Here is a 24375-nt window from a genome sequence, read left to right as displayed (position 1 = left end):
ATACTAAATCAGTATTACCTATTAAGATGTCATTTTCTCCAAAATAGCTGTTCCTATCATCCAATCTTCTCTGCCTCATTTCTGTTGAGCTCTTTTTCTGTCAGTAGCTGTCAGTTTGTCTTCTTCATTTTGTTCTCTGCTCCATTCGTTGTGGCCTCTCTGCCATTATTTCTGGATTCTTTGTATTTTTCTTTTTTTAGAATATCCTGCAATACTCTCTGTAGAGTTGAATTGGTGGTTGCAAATTCCCCCAGTTCCTCTTTATCCTGGAAGCACCTTGTTTTTCCATCAATTTCCAGGGACAGTTGTGCAGGATATCTCAATCTTGGCTGGAGATTATTATCTTTCAAAGCTTGAATTATTTCCCCCCACGCTCTTCGTGATTTGATGGTTTGTGCCGAGAAATCTGCTGTAATTCTGATGGGTGTTCCCTTGTAAGTGGTCTGTTTCTTGTCTCTTACAGCTTTTAATATTCTGTTCTTGTATTGAATTTCTGGAATTTTTATTATTATATGCCTGGGTGTTGCTCTGTTTGGGTTGTAGGTAGCTGGGGTCCTGTATGCCTCATACATCTGAGTATCTTTACCTTTTGCTAAATTAGGAAAATTCTCCTGGATTATTTCTGTGAGTAGCTTTTGTAGTTCACTCGTTTGTGTCCCTACTTCTTCTTTTATGTTCTTAATCCTTAAGTTATGGATCCTCTTATCATCTTCTTGTCTTTGTATTATTGCTGTTTGTTTTTTTGTTATTTTTAAGAAGTTTTTCATTTCATTCTCCCATATTACAAGTCTGCCCTCCAGTTCAGATAGTCTGTCCTTAGTTTCTTTCAAGCTGTTATGCCAGTCTTCTATAGACTTCTTAGTATCTTGGTAGTCCCTTTGAACCTGCTTCACGTATTCTATGCTTTCTCTGTTTTCTCCATCAAACAATTCTCCCCTTTTTTTCTGTTCTTCCATTCCACCGCCTGTTTTTTCTTGGGTGGTACTTAGCATTTCTCTAACTATTCTGCATACTTCTAGCTTCAGGTCGTTGATAACTTCATTCCTGAATTGGTCTATGAGGCTCTCTATATGGTGCCTTATGTATATCGGTGCGGTGTCTGCTATTGCCTGTTTCTCAGAATTGGGGGCCGAGGAGCCTTTCTTGTTGCTGCCTCTTCCCATGCTGCCTCTTCTTCTCTGTTCCTTATATATGCAAGCTTATATAAGAGGCCCAGCTTCTCTCCCAGTCAGCCACAGCCTGATCGAATTGCGCCAGTTAGGTGTTCCCGCTCACCGCTGCGCACCAGGGAGTTACGGACCAGGCAGCCTACGCGTCTCCCCTCCCGGCCACCGTCAGGCTCTGGGATCTGGGTTGGGACAGCCTACCAGGTCCGCCGGCAGCGTCAAGCAGGCCAGGCACTTTTCACCAATCTCGCCCGAGAGGGGGATGTGTGGCTGGAGTCGCCACCGCGCCCCGCTCCCGCAGGACTGCTCGGACCCAGAAAGTCCTCCGCTGGAGTCAAACTGTGGTAGAGTGTCAGCTTCTCTCACTCACCTCACCACAAGTCAGTGCACGCCTCCCTGCCGTTCGCAGATTGCCGTTCTCAGAGCTTCTGCGCGTCTCTCTCCTTGCCGAGCCACTGTAGAGGCAGCCAGCCGCCGTGCGGCGGGAAACCCAAATCGCGGCTTACAATGGCGCGGGGTCCAGCCTCCACACCGAGGCTTTTCTGTTCCTGTTTTAGCACCAGGAATGCATTCCAAGTTGGTTTCTCTCAGCCCAGTTCGTTCCTGAGTCAGCGGAGCATATCTCCACCTGCTTATGTCTCCTTAGTCCGCACCATTCCTGGCTTCTGTCTTTCAGAGAGCCTCCGGTAGTTGCTGTTATCTGTCCGCCATGTTTTCCCGGACGTTACTAGAGAATTTTAAAACAGAAAGGTTGAAAGGCAAAATGTCTTCCTAAACAAATCGTTTGTAGGTGGTAGTACCAAGGATGACTCTTGGGTATGGGAACCCTGAAGCAAGGATTTTAGTTAAGTTTTTGAAATAAGTGTCAAATGACTATTTCCTGAATTAAGACAGTAGTATGGTAGATTTAAAAGATAAATTTTGATACTTAAAGGATTAGAAAGAAGGACTTATAAATACCTAATTTGGGAACTGAGAAAATGATTATCATTAGCTAGTGAGGCAGATACAGAAGGGGTAAAGGTAGTTTCTGAGTAGAAAGGAATTTCATAAGAAAATGAATTCAGTTTTATAGGTATTGCATTTGGGGGTGTCTGTGGGTTGTCCAACAAGCAGTTGTACGTAAAGGTCTGACTCTGAGGGACATTTTTAATTTAGAGAGAACAGATAAGCAGTGCAGCAGGGTACAGGTGGTAGTTAAATCTGTATTTTAATTGAAACCACCCACAGATAATATGTTGAATGAAAAATAGGTCAACCCTAATAACCACATTTTGAAGAGAAAAACATTAGGAGGGGAAGTCAAGAAAATGGATGATTGAGAAGTATGTTTGAATTTGGCTATAAGGTCATTAGTGATTTGTTTCAGGGGACTGGTCTGGATAGAAACCTGATTGCAAGTGAGGCAAAGGTGAGGAAGTAGAGATAGAAAGTAGAGACAGATTATTGTATAAATAGGATGCTGATGTGGAAGCGATTCAGTACATCAGTGTGCTTTTGATGGGAAGTTACAGGATATTGAATTTTAAAATGAGTTTGTGATGAATTGGAAAAGTCCAGAGAGGAGGGCTGATAGTAAAAATGGCTTAGGATTTGCAGGCAGGGGGGTGTGAGGACTAGTGAGTATGAATGTATCTCTGAGGGGAATAAATCTAAAGTCTAGGCTAGATGTGGAAGAAATTCAAAGCAGGAAGAGGCTAATTTTTAGGAATAAACTCTGGTAAAGTCAACTAAGATCTAATTCAGTGTGAAGGACTGAAAACAGGAAGGTGTGGTTTTGTAATAAGGCCTCTCTATATGGATATGTTAACGTAGCAGAGTTTGCCAAATAGGCCTTATACGTCGTATGTTTTACAATCCTGGTGTTTTGTTATAGGTACATTTTATTTACTTAATGGCTCTTCTGGTAATAAGAAAAAATAAAACATTAATTTTTGGCACTCTGAATACATATAGGTATTCACACAAAAGTGCAAGCCTGAGAAGCTTTCACTGTGTGTAGATAAAATAAACTTATTGACCTTGACAGAATTATGAGGTCATAAAAGTTTCCTATCTTTGTAATCATATTTGCCCTCTCCTGTTCTCACTTCCCTTTAGATTTAATTTTTTTTATTTCTAAATAGGAAAAGATGCTTTGTATATATTTTTGTCATGTATTAATTGTCCTAGGTGGCTGAATTTTTATTTGTCTTTTAAGTTCAGTGCTGTTTACTTTGGTAGTATTTCAATTAGGTAGATTTGGAATAGTGTGACAAATACTAACTTAAAGCAATGTGAATTTCTTCAAATAATAAATCATTAAGAGTCTTATAACTCAGTCGGGGGTTTAGCTTAGTGGCGCAAGCGCCTGCCTGGCAAATGAGAGGTCATGAGTTCAATCCTGGGTTTAAAAAAAAAAAGTCTTGAATTCAAAACCTTGCAGCCTAAGTACATTGCAAAACACAGTATCGTTATACACTTTACAAGGATAAGTCTTAAATTTGGGGGCTTTAACATATATTAGGCTCTACCTTGCATAGGTTGAAAGCCTGTCTGTGTGAAGGAATTTCTAAATGGGATTTCTTGGGGAGATGTTTGGGGGAAGTGGATCTTTCTTATTACTCCTAAAAGCATATATTAAAGATTAAATTTGCTTTATTCATTTTAGGATATTTGACTTAGAAAGATTAAAAGAATGACTTTAAAAGCTCCTCTTATCTCTATACTATACGGTAGTCCTCTTTCCCATGCCAGATTCCCTGGCTTTTTTTTAACATGATAATCACACAAACCTACTGAAGGCATTGCATACAAGTATATACAAGATAAGGATGTTGGTCAATAGTGGAGTACCTACTTTTCCTGCTTAAAGTCATATAAAGGGGTCCTAGGGAAAGAATTTATAAGAAATTAAGAAATCTTCATTATATAGCAACTAGATCTAAGACCCTCTTTTCTGCATATATGTATAGGTGGTGTTAAATTTTAAAGTAGAAAGTTGATTCTAAGAAAGCTGTTAAAGAAGTAATAGTGAATATTTATGTGAAAAAAACTACTGAATGATCATTTATGCAAACTGATTTCTTTTTTTTTTTTTTTGTGCTGGGGACTGAGCTCACCACCTCCTTGCCAAGCAGGCACGTGTTTGCCAAGCAGGCACTTACACTGCTGAGCTAAATCCCTGGCCCTGTAAACTGATTTCTATTAAGGCAAAATAAGTGACATTTACAACAGTAAGAATTGATTCTTATAGTTGCTTTGAATATTAAACAGAGCCTCACCTTGTGAAAATACAGCCATATATTAGACTTTCCAGTTTAATTCGAGTCTTACTGAAGTAGAAAAGGCTAGGTCTGAGGTTGAAATCTTGGTTAGAATTTAGCATTTTAAACCTTGTCCATCTGTATGCATAGTGGTCCATCTTTGTCTTTTGGAAAAACTCATTCTAAATTGAAAGTTGGATGATATAATATACACAAATTGATTAGAGGAATAGTACTGAATTGTATGGAATCATTTTTAGGATATCCTAAATTCAGTAGAAAGTTGACACAAATTTGAGCATGTCTAATACTCAAAATTTTCAGTTTTGGAGCAGTGCACATTTTGATTATTTGTATTACAGGTACTTGTAAAGTCTATGCAAATTTTTCTAAATCTGGAAACATCAAAAATACTTGTGGCCCCAAGGGGTTCTCAATCTGTAAAAAGAAAATGAATTTGTATTTGTAGCAACACTATACTTCAGAAAAGGGAAACATAGTAGAAGGTGACCAGGAACATGGCTGGGAAAAAAGTCTTGACCTGATTTTTGAAAGATGGTTAAGATTTGGGTTAACTAAAAAGGACATCCCATCATGTACAGATTTGAGTAAAAAAATACCATTGGGGTTGCAAATATGCTTGGTATAAGTTGAACGGAGGAAAAGGTCACCTGGCCTTAAGTGAAGGCTCTTACGTGGAAGTAATGAGAGGTTGAATTTGATTAAAAGTCAGTTTGCTATCTGTCCTAAACTGGGGAGTACACAATGAATATGGGTTAGGGTTTATCAGATTGTGGTCTTTATTTTCCCCCCTACCTAGCCACTATTTAGTCTACTTTTTCTCCCAGGTAAAGATCATATTAAAAAATAGTTTCAGAATTTAACAATCACCATTTTCAGAGAAGTTTATCGGTTTTCAATATTTTGGGGGAAATGTTTGAACTCTAGGCTTAATAACCTACATATTGAAATGTCTATTTGTGGCACATATCAGGCTAATATGTGTCAGTGTGTGGGTGCCTCTGTTTTATCCATGGTACTGACTATTGAGTTCTTAGTATGTAGGAATGATAATATTGGAAACAACAGCCTTTCGCATTCTTTAATTATAGTGCACTTCAGTCCTTTTTCCCTGCCTCTTTCATTTTATCTTAGGTCAACAGGACATACTGTTGTGGTACCTACCGAGCTGGTCCAATGCGGCAAATAAGTCTTGTTGGAGCAGTAGATGAAGAAGTTGGTGATTATTTCCCAGAATTCCTTGATATGTTAGAAGAATCACCGTTTCTGAAAGTGAGTGTTAATGCAGATTATTCAAGTTTTGATCATTATTTAAATGAACACTCCATATTAAAATGTTAAGCTAACCTTGCCTGTAAAATCCTTTGAATAGAAATGTTTAGAAAAATATTGATATACATTACTATGTTACTAAGTATGTTACTATGCAGTGTGACATTTATTATATACACGTGCAAAAAATGTTTTAGAACTTTTATTTGGATAGGGAGGGATAACTTGTAAAAAAACTAAACATTTTAAAAAATGTAACTCATTCATATAACTTCTAGATGACTCTGCCCTGGGGCACACTTTCCAGCCTTCGACTACAATGTAGGTCCCAGAGTGATGATGGGCCTATAATGTGGGTAAGACCAGGAGAACAGATGATTCCTACAGCAGATATGCCAAAGTCACCCTTCAAAAGACGAAGGTAAGCTTTTTTCCCCTAAAATACAATTTTTTTTAGTTGATTGCTTATAAAAATGATTGCCATCTGGGCATAGTTTGAAAACTACTTTCTAGATTATTTGAAGGCTTTCCTTAAGTAAATCTTCTAGTTGTCCATTCCTCATTCAAGATTACTTCTTATGTCATCAGAGTAAAACATTGTTCTAAAAACCAATTTAACCTTTATATCTTTTCTTAAAACCTGACTCCCACCCTGTGTGGTTGGTTGTACATACCTATAATCCTAGCACTCAGAAGGCTAAGGCAGGCAGATGACCATGAGTTCAAAGCCAGCCTGGGCTCTATAAGCAAGTTCAAGGCCAACCTGCACTTCAAAACAAACAAGCAAAAAAACAGAATAAAACAAAATACCTGAGACCTAATTGCCTATTGGATAAAAGTTCAAATTCTTTGGTGTGGTCTATAAAAATCTTTTATAACTTACCCTCAACAGTGCTTCTGTGTCTGCTTCTAGTCTTTTTTAGTCATATTAAATTGTTTCCAGACAATACTCTTTCATTATTTTTGCTTTTCCACTATGATTTTTATTTAAAATTCAATTCCCTTCCCCCACTTTCCTCTCTAAGAGTTTTGACTCTTAGTAAATTTTCAAAATTTACTAAATTTGACACTCAGTAAATTTTCAAAATTTATCATGGATGTCACTTTCACTTTGAAGCTTTTCTTTGTCCCCTTACACCAGTGGCGGTGGATCTTTTTGAGACAAGTGCCCAAACTGCAACCCAGAACTCAGTTATGTATTGCAAAGTGCCAACACTGTAATTACACCTAAATACTGAAGTTTTAGTTTAGAAAAAAATAACTCCAACTTTAACATCTTTTGTCTTAAAAAATATACATGTGCCGTAGGTTGGCCACCATCGCCTTAGATAGTTGGTTCCTTTTTTGTGCTTCTGCAAAATTTGTTTATTAATGATCTGTTTACATGTTATTTCTTACTGAATTTGATCTCATTGAGCATGGGGACTATATTATTTATGTCTGTCTTCATAACACATAGGTAACCAGTGTTATGTGAATGCAACTTATAGTGTGCTTTATTTAGTACAGAGCTTTGCTAGTTCGTGTTGTGGCAACGTACAAGGAGTGATTGAAAAATAAAAGTTTAAATTTTAAACATTTATCATGGCAAAAGACACTTTGCCATTATTATTCTTCAAAATACTCCCATTGCTTGAAAGGCTTTGACAAGGTGTTGGTTTTTTGGTATGACAGTTGGGTGTTCGATCCTCTTACCTGTATTTTGAATAGCTAGATAGCCCCTACAATATCTTCCTCTCCCTAAATTGTTGAGGTTACTTCATATTCTGTTTTAATGCCACAATTAGTTCTGTTTGTTTGTTTTGTTTTGTTTTTTGAGGCAGTGTCTCTCTACATAGTTCAGATTGGCCTTGAACTCACTGTGTAGCCCAGGCTGGCCTTGGACTAATGGTGATCCTCCTGCTTCAGTGTCCTAAGTGCTAGCATTACAAGTGTATGCCATTATGCCTGGCCTACCATTAGGTTGTTTTTTTTTTTTTTTTAATTGGTACCAGGAATTGAACTCACGACTGCCTGCTTGCAAAGCAGGCGCTTATGCTGCTGAGCTAAATCCCCAGCCCCTACCGTTAGGTTTTAAATGCTTTGTTGTAGGTAGATTCTAAAATTGGAAAGCTAGTAAATAGCATTTATAATGTTATGGGTAAGAATACTGCAGACGTAAGTAGTAGGCTAAAAAACTCATATTCTAAGGTTAAAGTGTGGCCACTTACATAAGAATATACAGAATGATCTTTCACCTAGGTATTCAGAATTGTACCACATTTTAGTTTCATATTTAGATTATCTTTTTTTTTTTTGGCAGTACTGGGGATTGAACTCACGACCTCGAACTTGCCAGGCAGGCGCTTATGCTGCTGAGCTAAATCCCAGCCCTATATTTTAAAAAATATTTATTTTGGGGATAGGGGTTTAGCTCAGAGGCATAAGTGTCTGCTTGGCAAATGCAAGGTCGTAAGTTCAATCCCTGGTACCAACAAAACAAAAACAGAAAAATTCTGTTTTGCCTACAGTTTCTGATTACCCTTTTTTGAGGGACATAAACACTTTCTTGACTATACTTCATATATTTTTTAGTATCATTGCTTATACATTAGCTTGGCAAAGAGTATCGAAGAATGAAAGGAACAGACCCAAATTGTCAGGGAAGAGGTATTGTATAAGGCCAAAACCAATTTTGAAAAGAAATGTGTAACAATTTCGAGGTAAGGATACATGGATGCTGCTGATGTGAATGAGCAAATTGAACAATTTTTGAAGGATCATTCAAGAAAAAGAAAAAAGACAACCATTCAGGAAAAGTAGAAAAAAGAGCAACAAAAAGAAATATAAAAAAAGTGAATTAGCTGATAGTTTATCACCTCAGCAGTAGATGATGATGGTTTGATTAAGCTGGCTAAGGAAATCTCACCAAAGAATGAAGGAACAAGCTAAAAAGCAAAATAGAAAATTTGAGGACATTGTGTAACTGAAAGATGTGGGTCTAGAGGGTAAATCCATGCATGTGTGAGTATTGATGAGAACGAGTTGGGAGCCAAGATTATAAAGGCAGAGGGGGAATATAGACCTGGCTGAACAACTTGAAGCCAGCTTGAAAAGTCTAATAAAAGAAACTACCAAATGTCATCAAAAACAGCAAAAGCAGAGAAGAATGCAGATCAGCAAGAAGTGATCTTTGTCAGAACAGATGAGTCTAGAAGAGTGTGGCCTATGAACACATCAGAACCTCAGGAAGCAGGAAGAGAAGCTCAGGGAGTAGGGTTTCTATCTGTGTCTGCCTCAGTTTTATACCTGAGGAAAAAGAGCTAGATACTTTCATGATGATGATCATCTAAACATAAATGATTTAGTAAAAAATGAAAAGATGGGAACAGCAGAATATGAAAACAAACTTTTTATGAGAATGACAGAGTCCCCCCCCCCCCCCCGACTCTTCAGCGTTTGTTGTTGGTAGTTTTCTTTACCCTGGCCATTCTTTCTGGAGTGAGAAGGAACCTTAGTGTTGTTTTAATTTGCATTTCTCTCTATTTTTGCATCTATGTTTATTAGGGAGATTGGCCTGTAGCTCTCTTTTTCACTTGGGTCTTCCCAACTCATTCCAAGAATGAGTTAGGAAGAATTGCTTTCCTTTCAATTTCATTGAAGAGTTTGAGGAGTGTCGTCATTAGGTCTTCTTTGTATTTCTTGTAGAATTCTGCATTGAATCCGTCTGGACCTGGGCTCTTCTTTGTTGGTAAAGATTTAATTACATTTTCAACTTCATTAATAGAAATTGGGTTATTCAGCAATTTTACATCTTGACCTGGCTTTGGTATTTCATATGTTTCTAGGGATCTGTCCATTTCTTCTGTGTCAGTGAACCTATGAGAGTAGAGGTTTTCGAAATAGGTGTTGATGGTCTTCTGTATTTCCAGAGTCTGTAGTGATTTCACCCTTTTTATTTATTACATGAATTTGAGTTTTTTCTTTCCTTTTTTAATTAAGGTTGGCTAGGAGCTTATCAATTTTATTCTTTGAAAGAACCAACTCTTTGATTCATTGATTCTTTGTATTGTTTTCTTAGTCTCTATTGCATTGATTTCTGCTCTGATCTTTATAATTTCCTCCTTTCTTTTGGCTTTGGGCTTGACTTGCTCTTCTTTTTCTAGAAGTTTGAGGTGTAGCATCAGGTTGATTATTGGTATTTGTTCTGTTTTCCTGAAGTGGGAATTCACTGCAATAAATTTTCCTCTGAGGAGTGCTTTCTTGCATCCCTCAGATTTTGGTAAGTTGTATTTATATTTTCTTTTACTTGTAGATATTGTTTAATTTCTTCTTAAATTTCCTCTGTGACCCACTGATTGCTCAAGGGTATATTACTCAATTTCCATGTGTTTGTGGGGTTTTTACAGTTTCTTTTATCATTAATTTCTAGTTTCATGGCACTATGGTCCAATAACATGCATGGGATAATTTCAATTCTTTTGAATTTACTTAAGTATGTTCTGTGGGCTGTTACATAGTCTGTTTTAGAGAATGTCCCATGTACTGCTGAGAAGAACGTATATTTTGATGTTGTTGGGTGGAACACACTGTATACATCTATCAAGTCCATTTATTCACAGGTGTGATTCAGTTCTGTTATTTCTTTGCTGATTTTCTGTCTGGTTGATCTGTCCCTTTGTATCAATGGTGTGTTAAGGTCTTCTGTTATAATTGTGTTAATGCTTATTTGATTTTTCATTTCTGTCAATACTTGTTTTGTATAGGTGGGTGCTCTGGAATTTGGTGCATATATATTTAAGATTGTATCTCTTCCTGTTGAAGTTTTCCCCTAACTAGTATGTAGTGACCTTCTTTATCTCTTTGGGTCATTCTTGGTTTGAAGTTCACATTGTCTGCAAACAGAATAGCTACCCCGGCTTTTTTTTGGTTCCTGTTGGATGAAGTATTGTTTTCCATCCTTTGACTTTCAATCTATGAGTTTCTCTTTGGGTTAGATGGGTTTCTTGTAGACAGCATATGGTTGGATGTTGTTTCTTTTTTTTTTTTTTGTCCTTTTGTCTTTTTCCTTTTTATTGGTACCAGGGATCGAACTCACGACTGCCTGTTTGCAAGGCAGACGCTTATGCCACTGAGCTAAATCCCCAGCCCCAGGATGTTGTTTCTTGATCCATTCTGCCAGTCTGTTTCTTTTAATTGGTGAATGGAGCCATTTATATTAGTAGTTATAACTGATATATATTGGTTTATTGTTGACATGTTATCTTACTGCTATTGCTTCTTTATCTTTGCACTGTGTTTAACTGTCTGCCTTGTTTAGTGGTTTTTTCCTATGTCTATCTAGAATGTCTTTCAGTATTCTTTGCAGGGTTGATTTGGTGATCATGAAATTCTTCAGCTGTTCTTTGTTGTGGAAGTTGTAATTTCTCCATCAATTTTGAAGGACAGGTTTGCAGGGTACATCAGTCTGGGTTGGAAGTCATTTTCCTTTGGGATCTGCAATACTTCATTCCATGCTCTTGACTTCATTGTTTCTGTTGAGAAGTCTGCTGTGATTCTGATAGGTTTGTCTTTATAGATGATCTGTCTCTTCTCTTTAGCAGCTTTTAATATTCTGCTCTTGGATTGGATTTCTGGGATGTTGAGTATTATATGTCTGGGTGTAGTTTTATTTTGATTATGGCTATTTGGAGTTCTATATGCTTCACTGATCCATATGTCAGTTTCCATTCTCATCTTTGGGAAATTTTCAACTATTACTTCTGTAAATAGCCTCTTGAGATCCTTTTGTTGTCCCCTTCTTTTTCATTTACCCCTATCAATCTTTCTTTGTATCATCTTGCAGCTGTTGAATTGTTATTTCCTGATTCTTTGTTATTTTTGAGAGATCTTTCCTGTTCACTAGCTGCAATCTTGTCTTTGAGCTCTGAAATTTCTGTCTTCATTTTTTTTGAGGCGGTTTTGCCAACTTTCAATGGAAGTTTTGATTTCCTGTATATCTCTTTGAATCTTCTTCATGCATTCTGTTTGTTTCTTATATTGTTCATTCAGGGTTTCATCTTTCTGCATTGTTCCTCTAATTTTTTAACTATGTCTTCTTTAGATATGTCTAGTATTTCTTGCATTACATTTATCGTTTCTTCTTTTACCTGGAGATTATTTCTGATTTGAGTTCTTTTATAGCTTCCCAGAGTTCTTTATTTCAGTTGACATCATTTCAGGCATTTCAGGTGTGTGGCTTATAGTTTCTTGTATGTACATGGTTCCTAGGCTTGCTTAGGATGGGCTGGAGGTTTGAGATTTTCCTATATTTCTGGGTTTTGAGCAAGGTTTCAAAGCTTCCCGTGGGTGTGCTGGAAAGAACCTCATGTGGGCACAGCTTTCCAGGACTTATTGGATGTCGCTAGGCATGGCCTGGTCAGACCCGCAGGGACCTCCCATGCATCCTCTTGTGGTCTAGGATACTGGGAAGGGTCCTAACCACTGAGAGCAATAGTCCAAAGCTCTCCTCAAGCAGAAGCATACTGGAACTCACCTTGGAAACCCTCAGCTTCCAGGGCTTAATGGAGGTGGCTAGGTGTGGCCTAGTCAGGCCCATGGTTGTTCAGAGAGCTGGGCAGAGTCTTAACTGCTGGGAGTGATGGTCCAGAGCTCTCCCTCAGTTAGCGTGCTGGAACTTACATCGCTGCCCTCAGTTTCCAGTGCTCAATTCAAATCTTTTTTTCGGGGGGCTGGGGATTTAGCTCAGCGGCATAAGTGCCTGCCTTGCAAGCAGGCAGTCGTGAGTTTGATCCCTGGTACTGATAAAAAGGAAAAAGAAAGAAAGAAAGAAAGAAACAAAAAAAAAAAAAAAAAAAAAAAAAAAAAACCCTCAATGTTCTCGGGGCTGGGGATTTAGCTCAGTGGCATAAGCACCTGCCTTGCAAGCAGGCGATCATGAGTTCAATGCCCAGTACCGATAAAAATGAAAAAAAAAAAAAAAAAAAAAAAAAAGAAAAGAAAAAAAAAATCTTTTTTTTCCTCTGGTCTTTTTTTGGAAACAGAAATTAAACTTTGCAGTTGCTAGGCAGATACTGTACCATAGAGTTAAATCTCTGGCCGTGTATCTTTAGATCTTTCCAGACTTTTATCATTCTGTCTGGTCTAACATATCAGTTATCATTTTTTAATTTTTTACTTTAGTTGACACATAATAATTATAGTGTGATAATTCAGTGCATGTGTACAGTGTGTCATGATCAAATCAGAAATGAACATTTGCATCTCCTCAAACATTTATCATTTCTTTGTGTTAAGAACTTTCAGCTCAGCAGTGTAAGCACCTGTCTGGAAAGCACAAGGTCATGAGTTCAATCCCTGGTACCAAGATGTCACGAGTGTCTAGTGCACTCTGGACCCTGGGAGGGGCACACACCAAGTCGGGACACGGGGGGTGCAGCGCGCAGAAAAGAAGCAGCAGAGAGAAACAGCAATTGCAACTGCACACTAAGTCTTTATTCCAGGGCTCCTATATAGTAAAACAGAGCCCAGGCAATTATCTTGAAAAAGCATTCTTTGTAACAAGATTTGTGACCAACTACAACGTTTATCTCTACTCTCTAAGTTAAACAAGCAAAAACAGTTCTTCTAGCCACACTAACCCAGGAGGAATCCAATTAGCCCAAGAATGCACTCCAATTAGCTCAAGAGTGCTCTTAATTAATTATGTTTGTTCTTTCTAGCCACCTGAAGGTCGGCCACCTCCCCATGACTCTGCAAACAAAGCCAAGTCACACAGTATGAGTTAGGGGGAACCTGTTCTCACACTGGGGGCGGGCCTTCCCGTCCTGTCTCTGTCCTGCATACCGGGGGCTATTGTTTATTGCAGGTCACGAGGGGGCCAGAGCCTCAGAGTAACTCTTCATCCTCCACACCAAGAAAAAGAACTTTCAAACTCTTTAGTTATTTGGAAATATATAATACAATTTTGTAAACTATGGTTACATCTGTTGAGCTGTGGAACACTAGAACTTATTCTTCCTAGCCATATTTTGATATTTACTATCTACCAACTTCCTCAGCCTCTAGTGACCACCATTCTAAATTACTGTGAAATGAGCTTTTTTAGCTTCCACATAGGCACATCAGATCTTTACATGAAAATCTTTTGGAGCTGTATGGAGTGCATATTTCACAGTTACCAATCTAAAATTTCTCATTTAATGCTTTCTGTCATTAACCTGTGGTTGTTATCCTTAGATATATTTCCTTCCTTTGCTTGAGTATGTTCTCAAGTTATGTTCTAGGAAAAAAAGGGTCTTCTGAGTCTTTATATGTCTGATAATTTCTTTTATTGTCATTAAATGTGATTGTAGCTTAATTGGAATCCAGAGGCTGTATTTTCCTTTAGTATTTTTAGCATTGTTTTAATGTCTTCTCTCATCTAATACTACTTCTGAAAATTTTTAATTCAGCGTAATTTTGTAATTTTATTATTTTTTTCCTCTTTCGAAAAATTATACAGCAGTCTGAAATTTTACAGTATATCTTAGTTTGGATCTTTGATTTTTATTTTCCAGGGTTCATTGGATAGATCTGCTTCCTTTTTGGTTGCTGATCCCTTTTTCTATATTCTAGGCCTCTGTAGCTTTTCTTGCTCAACTTTATTAGTCTAAGACATGTAATCATTTTCAATAATGATGAAGCTTGTTGGTACTGCTATTTATTCCTCTGTTTCTTGTTCTTTTACTGTGACCATCAGATGGTTATATGTAGAGATTTGAGGGTGCTTATAAAAGCAGAATATAATAAATGCATGTTTTGGTTTCAACAGTTAATTTATGATCAGTTTTATTTCATCTACAGTCCCTCTTTCCCTTCTAATCTGTCCCAAAACTAGTTTTAAGCCTTTGACTTTGATTTTAATGTAGAAGAAGGTTACATGGATGCTCAGTTCTCCTTGTATTAGAGGATTAGTAGGATGTTTAGAGAGTTCAAAATGAGTGATTCAGTTGAGGGTATAAAGAAGCAGATAGCCTTAAACTTTGAACTGTACTTTATGTTGCTAGACAACCAGATGTTTTATATGTTTAACACTATTTGAGTATAATCAAGGATGCAAGGAAAGAAATTGTACAAATCACTACAGTGTGATAAGTGCTAATAAGCATAACCATTGTATTCTCAGCCATCATCTTATTTAAATCTGATATTTCCGCAGACTTGATTTTTTATTCCACGAAGGCAGCATTGCCCAGAGTGGGGATCACCAGGGCCCAGAGCCCAGATGTCACAGGAAAGTTTCTTTTTGGCAGTGCAGGGAGTTGAACCCAGGGCTCCTGCAAGCTGGGCAAGTACCCTGCCACTGGGCCACACTAGCCCTGCATTCATTCATTCATTCATTTGAGACAGGGTCTTGATGTGTAGTTCAGCATATCCTTGATCTCAGTATGTTACCCATGCTGGTCTCAAACTCATGGTGATCCTCCTGCCTCTGTCTCTCAGAGTGCTGGGATTACAGGTGTGTGCCAGCATGCCTGGCTCAGCAGGCTTTTTTTTTAAACCTACCTTATTGCTATTAAATTGTAAAGATTTGTTACTTAACCTCATTGCTTTCTTCATTTTACTGCTAAATCAATTCCAGATCAATGAATGAAATTAAAAATCTCCAGTACCTACCTCGGACCAGTGAACCTCGTGAAGTCCTCTTTGAAGATAGGACAAGAGCTCATGCTGATCATGTAGGTCAGGGGTTTGACTGGCAGAGTACTGCTGCTGTTGGGGTTTTGAAAGCTGTACAGTTTGGTGAATGGTAAGTAAATGGATCTCAAATGTAAGGTTTGTTAATGCTGTCTAGGGAAATGTGGACTTTACTTAAAAAGTTGGGGGTCAGTTTTTAAGTTGTGGTAAAATACACATGAAGGTTACCATCTTAGCTGTTATCTTGGTTACTTTTTTCTTGTTGCTGGGACAAAATACCCAACACCCCAAATTAAGCAAGGAAAGGTTTATTTAGCTCCCAGTTTGTGGAGGTTTTAGTCCATAATCAGCGAGCTCCAAGGCAGGGTAGCATGGCACAGATGCAACACTTGAAGATAAAAGAAGACAGCAAAGGCAGGAAGAGCAAAAGGGGAGAACAAGCCTCTCCTTAGACTGTAAGCAAGTGACTGCCCCAAGGTGGATGTAGCAAGCATACTACCTCTGTGTCTTCCCCTTGCACAGGCTGAGGATGTTTACAAAGTAAGGACCCTGGCTCCCTGCTGAGTTGCTTAGTTAAAACTTCTAAACTTCTCAGATTGACATAAATGTGTCAACCATTACAGTTACATTTTTCTCCTTCCTGAGACAGAATACCCAACACTGAAAGTTAAAAGAGGAAAAAATTTTTTTGGCTCACAGTTTGTACAAGTTTTACGCCATAATTGGCTGGCTCCAAAGTGGGATGACATGGTAGAGGGGCATCCCAAAGGAGAAACAGTTCATGGTGTGTAAAGGAAGGCAGAAAGTGTCAAGCTACACGTGACAGTGGCATCTTTTTCCTGTCCTTTATATTCTACCTAGGCTAGGGCAGGTAGAAGTTATATCCAGTACTATGCTAAATAGATCAGTGGACTAATTTAGTAATCACAGATTCTTAATCCCAATGTTTCACACTGCACATCCAGTGCTTTTGCAAAAGCCCCACCTATGATCATATGGGACTTTGAGAAGACATTGAGACACAAACTATAACAGTTAACATTTTAAACATTTTTGAAATGTACATGCATTAATGTTAAGTATAATATTGTTGTGAAACAAATCTTCAGAACTTTTTCATCTTGCAAAACTGAAGCTCTGTGTTTAAGAAGTTATTCCCATCCTCCCCCTCATGCCTAACCTGTGCTGTCATTGTATTTTGTTTCTTTGAATTTAACTGTTTTTGTTATCTCATATAAGTAGAATCATACTGTATTTACTTTTTTGTGACAGGCTTATTTTTCTTATAATGTACTCAGGGGTCATCTGTTGATGTACCAAGTGTTAGAATCTCCTTTCTCTTAAGTCTGTGTAGAAACCATTTTGTGTGTGTGTGTGCATGTGTGTGTGTATATGTGTGTGTGTGTGGGGGGGGTTATAAAACATTTTGTCCTTTAATGGACACTTAGTTGCTTCCACTTTTTCTCTATTATGAAACAATAGCTAACAAGCTTCAAAATATCTCTTCCTGTTTCTGCTTTAGTTTTTGAGGGTATATAGCCAGAAGTGGTGCTATTGAATCATATGGTAAATCTGTTTTCAATATCTTGAAGAACTGTTTAGCAGTTCAGTATAGTGGCTAAATTAACCATGTTACATTCAGTTGGAGCCCAGTTTTAATAATGCTTAGGACAGAGATGCAAACTGATGGGAGTTCTTCAAATATTATGTCTTGTTTAGAGTAAAACTTTTTGTAGCCATTTCTTTTACTTTTGCAGCAACTAATCTAATTTTTTTTTTTTTTTGTATTGGGGATTGAACTCACAATTGCATGCTTGCAAGGCAGGCCCTTATGCTGCTGAGCTATATCCCCGGTGCTAATCTGAATTTTATGTTTTGTTTTTTTTTTTTTTTTTTTGCCTTTTTCCTTTTTATTGGTACCAAGGATTGAACTCACGACTGCCTGCTTGCAAGGCAGGTGCTTATGCCGCTGAGCTAAATCCCCAGACCCAGATTTTTATGTTTTTTTAAAGCTATTTTATTGGCTTGTTCTGTTTTTTTTGAAAGTTAATTAAAGTACATAAAGTATATACTTTGTCCTTAGAAGATAATGTATTCTGCTTGTTTGCTAGTAGTAGGATTTCCAGGAACTGGAGAAATTTGCCATCGTTTTTTATAGTGGATTCTTGATCCTAAAACTTCATTTTATTAAATATTAGGAGTGACCAACCTCGCATAACCAAAGATGTGATTTGTTTTCATGCTGAGGATTTTACTGATGTTGTACAGAGACTTCAGTTAGATCTTCATGAGCCTCCTGTTTCCCAGGTAATGACTCTTGCTTTTTAATTACCCTTTGTATTAAGTATTAGAAATAAATGTCTGTACCCATTTTATTTTGCATTTTATCTTGTAACTGGATATATGGTTATTGAGCATAATTTTGTTTTTATTAAAGGCTGTATGAATGTCAAATGTCAAAAAGCATTAAAAGAGAGCTTACCTAGCAAAATGCTTAACATTTCTTTAATCTTGGGATGCTAGGCGGGCCTCTGATGGTCAAGAGGGTTCACGGTTGCACAGTTCTAGTCATGAGCAGTCTCACTTGTTATCTTTTTTTTTTTTTTTTTTTTTGGTCTTTCTCGTTTTTATCGGTACCAGGGATCGAACTCACGACTGCCTGCTTGCAAGGCAGGCGCTTATGCTGCTGAGCTAAATCCCCAGCCCCACTTGTTATCTTCATTGTGCTGGGGGCCCTTAACTGCAAAAGTTTGAGACATTACAGGGGAAAATATAAAATGTTGCCATTATGTGTGTCAAAGAATATTGATATTTAGCTGCACATCCAGATACTTATTTAAATGATTCCTTAGGCCATCTGTCCTTTGTTTTGACTAGAGAGGTAGAAAAAATATGAAGAATGTTTCCCAATAGGACACTTTAGAAAGTCATATCTCATCTAGTATTGCTTCACTTTGATTGTTATATCACATTGTATCCCTCCTGTTTTTCGGTGCTAATTATTTTGACTAAATTATTGTATATTTTAACGTCTTACACAACTTTTTGCCTTTCTTTAGTGTGTACAGTGGGTGGATGAAGCTAAACTAAACCAAATGAGGCGAGAAGGCATTCGTTATGCTAGAATTCAACTATGTGACAATGATATCTACTTCATCCCTAGAAATGTTATTCATCAGTTCAAAACAGTGTCAGCAGTATGCAGCTTAGCCTGGCACATAAGACTTAAACAGTACCATCCTGTTGTGGAATCCACTCAGAACACAGAAAGCAGTTCTAATATGGATTCTAATGTAACTGGAAAGCGAGAATTAGAAGTTGACTCCAAATGTATGAGGGTAAAAACTGAATCTGAGAACGCATGCACAGAGATGCAGCTTTTGACAACTGCTTCATCATCCTTCTCACCTTCATCAGAACTTCATCATCTACAGCAAGATCAGAAGACTCAGCCTATCCCAGTTTTGAAGGTGGAAAATAGACTGGACTCAGACCAGCAACACAATCTGCAGGAACATACAAGCACTCCTGTGTGATATGTACATATTCAAACACATTTTTTAACTTTTTTAAATTTTGATGTGAAGTTATAGTTTTATAACTGGCTTAAGTTAAGTTTTATTGGGGAAATCTTGCCTATAATTCTATAAAGAGAAATGACATTCCACAAATGTCAGGCATATCTTTTTTACACAGATTATGCAAAATTAAGAGTTGTATCTTATCTCGTTAGTACAGTATGTAATAGTGGGTCTGCTGCTACTTTCCGTTTTAAGGTGTGAGGTAACAATTTAATCTCTTCTTCAAATCAAAATAAGAATTCTCTGGAATAACAGATTCTTATTTGTTAAATCATTCACTTTCCTTAATTTTATCTTGCCTTGTCTCTTGCCATATTTGCTATTTTTATGATAAAAGTCAGATTTATGGTTTAGTGTTTGTGTCTTCATGGCACATTCTCAATTTCCACAGTAAAAAATGGCCTAGATTGTAGGAAAGAGTTCTTGTGTGTACATGCACAACAAGTAAGTTGTGTTGTCTCGCCATAAGGAACAAGTAATTTCTAAGGAAAATTCAGTGGCTCTCTGGTTTCTTAACAAAAGAGAAAGCACAGCACTTTCTGATCCAGACTTTTCTTTTTGTATCTGTTATTTAATGCCCAGTGGATATTTCAATTAAAAAGTCTAAAGTTGAATAATCCTTGGTCATTAATTATTCATGGTTCATTAATCTCTTGTAAAATACATGGTAACTATGGGAGGTATTTTGGATAAAAGAGATAATATTGACATAATACTCTGTTGTTCTGCTCCCTAGGATTCTCACATTTCATGTGGATACTTTTGCTTTGTAAATTGATCACAATTAACAAATTTAAGAGAACAATATCAATCTTTCTGATGAGACTGCCATGTTTTGAGCATCAAACTTAAGGAAAACTATTGTTACTTGGCACCAACCTATTCATGATAAATACCTGTTTTTGAAACACTTTGTAGTTTTAACTAGCAAATAACTGGGTTTATTTACTGTTACTCTGTGTGGCTATTTTCTAATGAAGAATACAGCACTAGGTTTCATCCTAGAATTTTGAGTAGCCTAAAACTTAGTGCCTGAGTATTTGTTTTTTTAATCTTTTTTTCAGACAGGCACAGTTCATACAGCTAGTGTGATATTAACTTTCTATTATTTTAGAATGTTAATATCATTCACATACTTTCTTTTGGTTAATACTATACTAGGCCTTTTGTTTATTAAAGGAAGAGTACTCCCCACACCTAAGACCAGATTATTGTATCTACCTGGTTACAGTGCAATTTGAAGTTTTGTTTTTTTGGATGTGAGATCTGAAATATTTACATTAACATAGGCAAAAAAAAAAAAAAAAAGATGCTGCTTTACTGTGTCTGTCACCATGAAAACAGCTGCATCTTTTGAAATATCAAATATGAATTTTCTCTAAAATATTCTGAAATAGGTTAAATCTTATATAAATATTACTTTGTGCAATATTGTTGTGTAGTTAAATGGATATTAGCAGAGTTATAGAGGTCACTGTGTAAATTGATAGAAAAGTAACCATCAGCACATACTACAGTGATTAGTTAGAATCTGTATTATTCCTTATATATATGTATATGTATGTATTCTCTGTTACAAAGAATGAAGATAAATAGGGAAACATTTCAGTGTGTAAACCATTTATGAATTCAAAGTGATGTTGGTTTTAGTTATCTTTGTAAATAGGTAATTAGAATGGTATGAAAGGTAATGTGATTATTGCAGGAGTGTTTTAAATCCTGTGTATAAATTCTTCGGTAAATCCTAGTTTATCACGACTAGTTTTTAAGGGAACTTTGAGGGTATTTCTTTTGTTGTTTTGTGGGAAAGGAGTTAATCACAAAATGTATGGGTTTGGGTTATTCCTTATTTTTATTTTTCTGTCCAGAAGAATTTCATAGAGCTTTACCAGGCTGTGCAAAGTAAAATTCTTCTCAGGCAACATTTGCTTTTTAAAATAATCATGAAGAGCAAGGTTGTTAAAGCAAAAAGTTTTTGTTTTTCGTGTCTTCCAAGATCCGATTTCCCATCCCACTTGACATCCAGCAGATGCCATCTGTCATCTAAGCTGGTCATTACTAGTAAACAAGGAGACTGTCTCCTGACAGCCAGCACTGTGTATAATCACTCAGGAACCAGCGGATCTGCAAAGACCTACAATCAAAAGCAAATCCCCATTTTACTTTTATAAAACATTCTACCCTCACCTCCAATGCATTAAAAATATAAAAGGTGTTTAAAATCATGTACTAATAAATTCATTGTATGTTAGAATTGCAATAGAATGGAGAGAAATACTTAGCTAGTAATGTCTCTGGAAACTCAATGTACTATGTGAGTATTAGATTTTGGTAGCATGCTTTAAAGACTGATGAATATAAAAGCAGAAGTTTTGAATTCCTTACTGCTTTCAAAACTGTATCCTACTTTAGTGATACAAATGATTGCAACTTTTCTAAATCATAAATTACTTGGTTTGGTGGAGTGAGGCATGGAGCAATCTGGCATCTTCTGATTTGTAAAGTTGTGATGGCAGTGAAATTTAAGCAGATCTTCCTTTTTGCTATATTATCTGTTGTGCCAACTCTTGAGATTACTTGCACAATGTGGGCTATTAAGTTTTATGGAGAAATGTGGAGAAGAGGGAATTTTTAAAATGTGTTTATGGAAAGGACCTAATAAATGAATAGTCCTAATAGTAAATAGAATGATTTTAATGTCCATTAAAAAGGATAAAAGTCTTCCCCTTGGCTCAGAAGTCGTTCTGTAAATACCAAGATAATGCTAAGGAGTAAGATTATGATTCCAGGAAGTATCTCATACTCAGCAATAACAATAAAAATCTACATATTGATTCCTTTTTCCAAACTTTTAAAAAATGAATTCCTAAGCTTAACTGTACTTTTAATTTGCTTATTCAGTATTTAAAATTTGTTTAATTGGTACATTAATTTTCGCTAAAGACTTTTGGAAAGTGCCCCGTTCTCTCAGAGACAGTTGGATTATCAAGTGACTAATATTTAAAAGCTCTTGTAGTGGAAAATGAGCTTATTAAATTTTTGCTAAACCCTGGAAAAGATGTCTTAGTAGGCTTAAAGGTCATAATGAGTGGAGACACTTTTGCTTACTGCCTTTACCTATATAAATACTATTGTCTCAAAGCTAATATAGGAACAAAACTCCAAAATCTATGAAAATATACTTAGTGAATATATTCCTAATTATTAATATTAACCCATTATATTTTCATCTGCCATTAAAAAGTTATTTGTATTGATACCTTTAGGAAGATTGTTTGTATCTTTTTAATGTTTCATCACTACTATAGGTTTTTAAACAAGAACCTTTCAGTAGCATATGCTAGAGGTTCACATTTGTGCTGTTTTATGTTTTTAAAACAAGTTATAGCTGTATTTATTGGTCATGCAAGTAAAGGAAATGCACAATACATGTTTTTCCTAAGCGCCGTAAAGCACTCATCCTTATCCTGAAAATTTGTTGCTTTTGAAAGCAAGTATCTCTCCATAAATATGGCCTTCCATTTTCTTCATAAATTTTTTAAGATCCACTTGTGCATGTAGTTGAGACCACTGTCTCTTAAAATATAGCACTTTTCAATTTCCTCTAAAGAATATGTACTGCTTCTATCACATGTTGTAAATTTTCATGTAATAGTGTTTTCTGTGACTAAACTCCATTTTGATTGGCAGCTAAGAATTTTTTCCTGTGGTTTTAATTTATCTTAAGAGGTCTTTGCATATAGATGAAATGTATAATTTGCCTGGCGGACTATTTGCGTTGTGTGGCCTTAGTTTGTTTATTGATATTAACAAGTGTTTTAAAAAGGTTTTTAATGAATAGTCTTAAATCCAAATTTGTGTGAATAATAATCCTTTTAACAGTGCTTTTTTGTAGCTGTCTAAGTGTGTTAAATTGTTAAGCTATTTCTTTGTAAAATAGGACATTGGAATGCATAGAGGTTTTTTTTCCCTGTAAAGTATTTTTTTAATAAACAAAGTCTGATTTGTCCTTTACTGATGTTTCATTACAAAGTGTATGTGAATTCTGGATACCAGAAACCTGTTTCTTTTCTTCCTTTTTTATTCCAGCATTTAAAATTAAAAAAAGAAAAATCTTGGACTTGGGCTGGGGTTATGGCTCAGTGCACAGCACCTGCATGGCAAGCACATGGTTGTGTTTGATTCCTGGTACCAAACAACCCCCCCCCCCAAAAAAAAAAAAAAAAACCAACCAAAAACAACATGGACTTTTACTTTCCCTAAAAATGGTAGTAGATGAGGGAGGACCCATCCATACTGAGATACAGCTAGTTTTGGGAAGAATAAAAATTATACTTGGCTTTGTGGCAGTTAGGCCTTTTGCTATTTGAGCTGGTTTATATGTACTTAGCAGAGACAATCTTAAATATTTTATTCCGGTGTTGTAGATATTCTTGAAAATGCATGGAGTAATGAAAGTGGTGCATAGACTTCTCAAATGTACTATGTAGCACTTATACAACACTATATTTTGGTAGTGTGAATTTGAACACAGGGGCAGCTACACCCCTAATTCTAGAAAGTAACTTTCTGAGATGGGGTCTTTCAGAGTTCCCCATCTGGCGTCAAACGTGCAAATCTACCTCAGCCTCCAGTGACCAGGGTTACAGGGATGTGCCTAGCACAAAATGGATCCCCCCCCCTTTATCAGTTTTTGTGTAGTAAGAAGATAATCCATAACACAGGTGAGAAAGGCTGAGTATATTGCTTTGAATATACACAATTAGTAGGAGCAGGGTTTCTTGTGCAGTTCTGGGTTCAAGGCCCATGTCTTACATAGTGCCGCCCTTTGCACTGAAAAGATTTTGACAGGTCTAAAGAAGTGTGTTACCTTCCATTCTTTCCCAGTTCCATTTACCTGCCAAGTCCCCCCACCCAAAACCTTGCATGTGCTAAACAATAAAATGCTTTTGCTAGTAATTATATTAAAAGCTTTTCATTTGTCATCTAAGTTGGCTATTTGACTTGAAAGCCAACTTGTAATGCTCTGCTGTAAGGAAGGGAAAAGCTATCAACGGGTAAGAGCAGTAGGAAACCACCACCAATGTGAGTGAAATAAGCTTTTTATATTCTATGAGCTACTTTTACTATAATTTTCCTCATCGGAATAGTGAGAATAACTTCCATTTGACATCCATCGAGTTGATTATGATATGATAAAGTGCATACAATGTTTAATGGCAGGTCTCTTAGGCTTTCTCAAGTGGTGGTTACTAATTTGTAATTAGCTTTACCTGACCTAGGTGTACCAGGCTCTGTGAGCAGGCAAGAACACAGCTTCAGATGAAGAAAAAGGCCGTTGGAATTATTGGCAGATGGGAAAAATCTCACGGCAAAGGGGAGGAAGAAAGCAGTTTGCAAACCGTATTAACATATTCTTAACATTCAATTGAG

The 24375-nt window shown here is 36.7% G+C and overlaps 1 protein-coding gene across 1 annotated transcript in view; it reads left to right on the top strand.

Moving 5' to 3' along the window:
- Rsbn1 (round spermatid basic protein 1) overlaps positions 1 to 22956 on the top strand; it is a 55656-nt gene extending 32700 nt beyond the window's left edge. The window contains exons 3-7 of the mRNA XM_003479241.5: positions 5567 to 5704; positions 5983 to 6125; positions 15306 to 15473; positions 17560 to 17668; positions 18421 to 22956. Coding sequence (XP_003479289.1) covers positions 5567 to 5704; positions 5983 to 6125; positions 15306 to 15473; positions 17560 to 17668; positions 18421 to 18897 — 1035 coding nt within the window. The 3' untranslated portion in view covers positions 18898 to 22956. The remainder of the gene's footprint in view (positions 1 to 5566; positions 5705 to 5982; positions 6126 to 15305; positions 15474 to 17559; positions 17669 to 18420) is intronic.
- Positions 22957 to 24375: the final 1419 nt, after the last annotated feature.

The sequence above is a fragment of the Cavia porcellus genome, unplaced genomic scaffold (genome assembly GCF_034190915.1).
Source record: "Cavia porcellus strain 051 isolate PalLab524CR breed Dunkin Hartley unplaced genomic scaffold, mCavPor4.1 scaffold_1, whole genome shotgun sequence".
NCBI classification, from domain to species: domain Eukaryota; kingdom Metazoa; phylum Chordata; class Mammalia; order Rodentia; family Caviidae; genus Cavia; species Cavia porcellus.
Note: the sequence above shows the minus strand (reverse complement) of the source record. Positions and strands in the feature narration are given on the sequence as shown.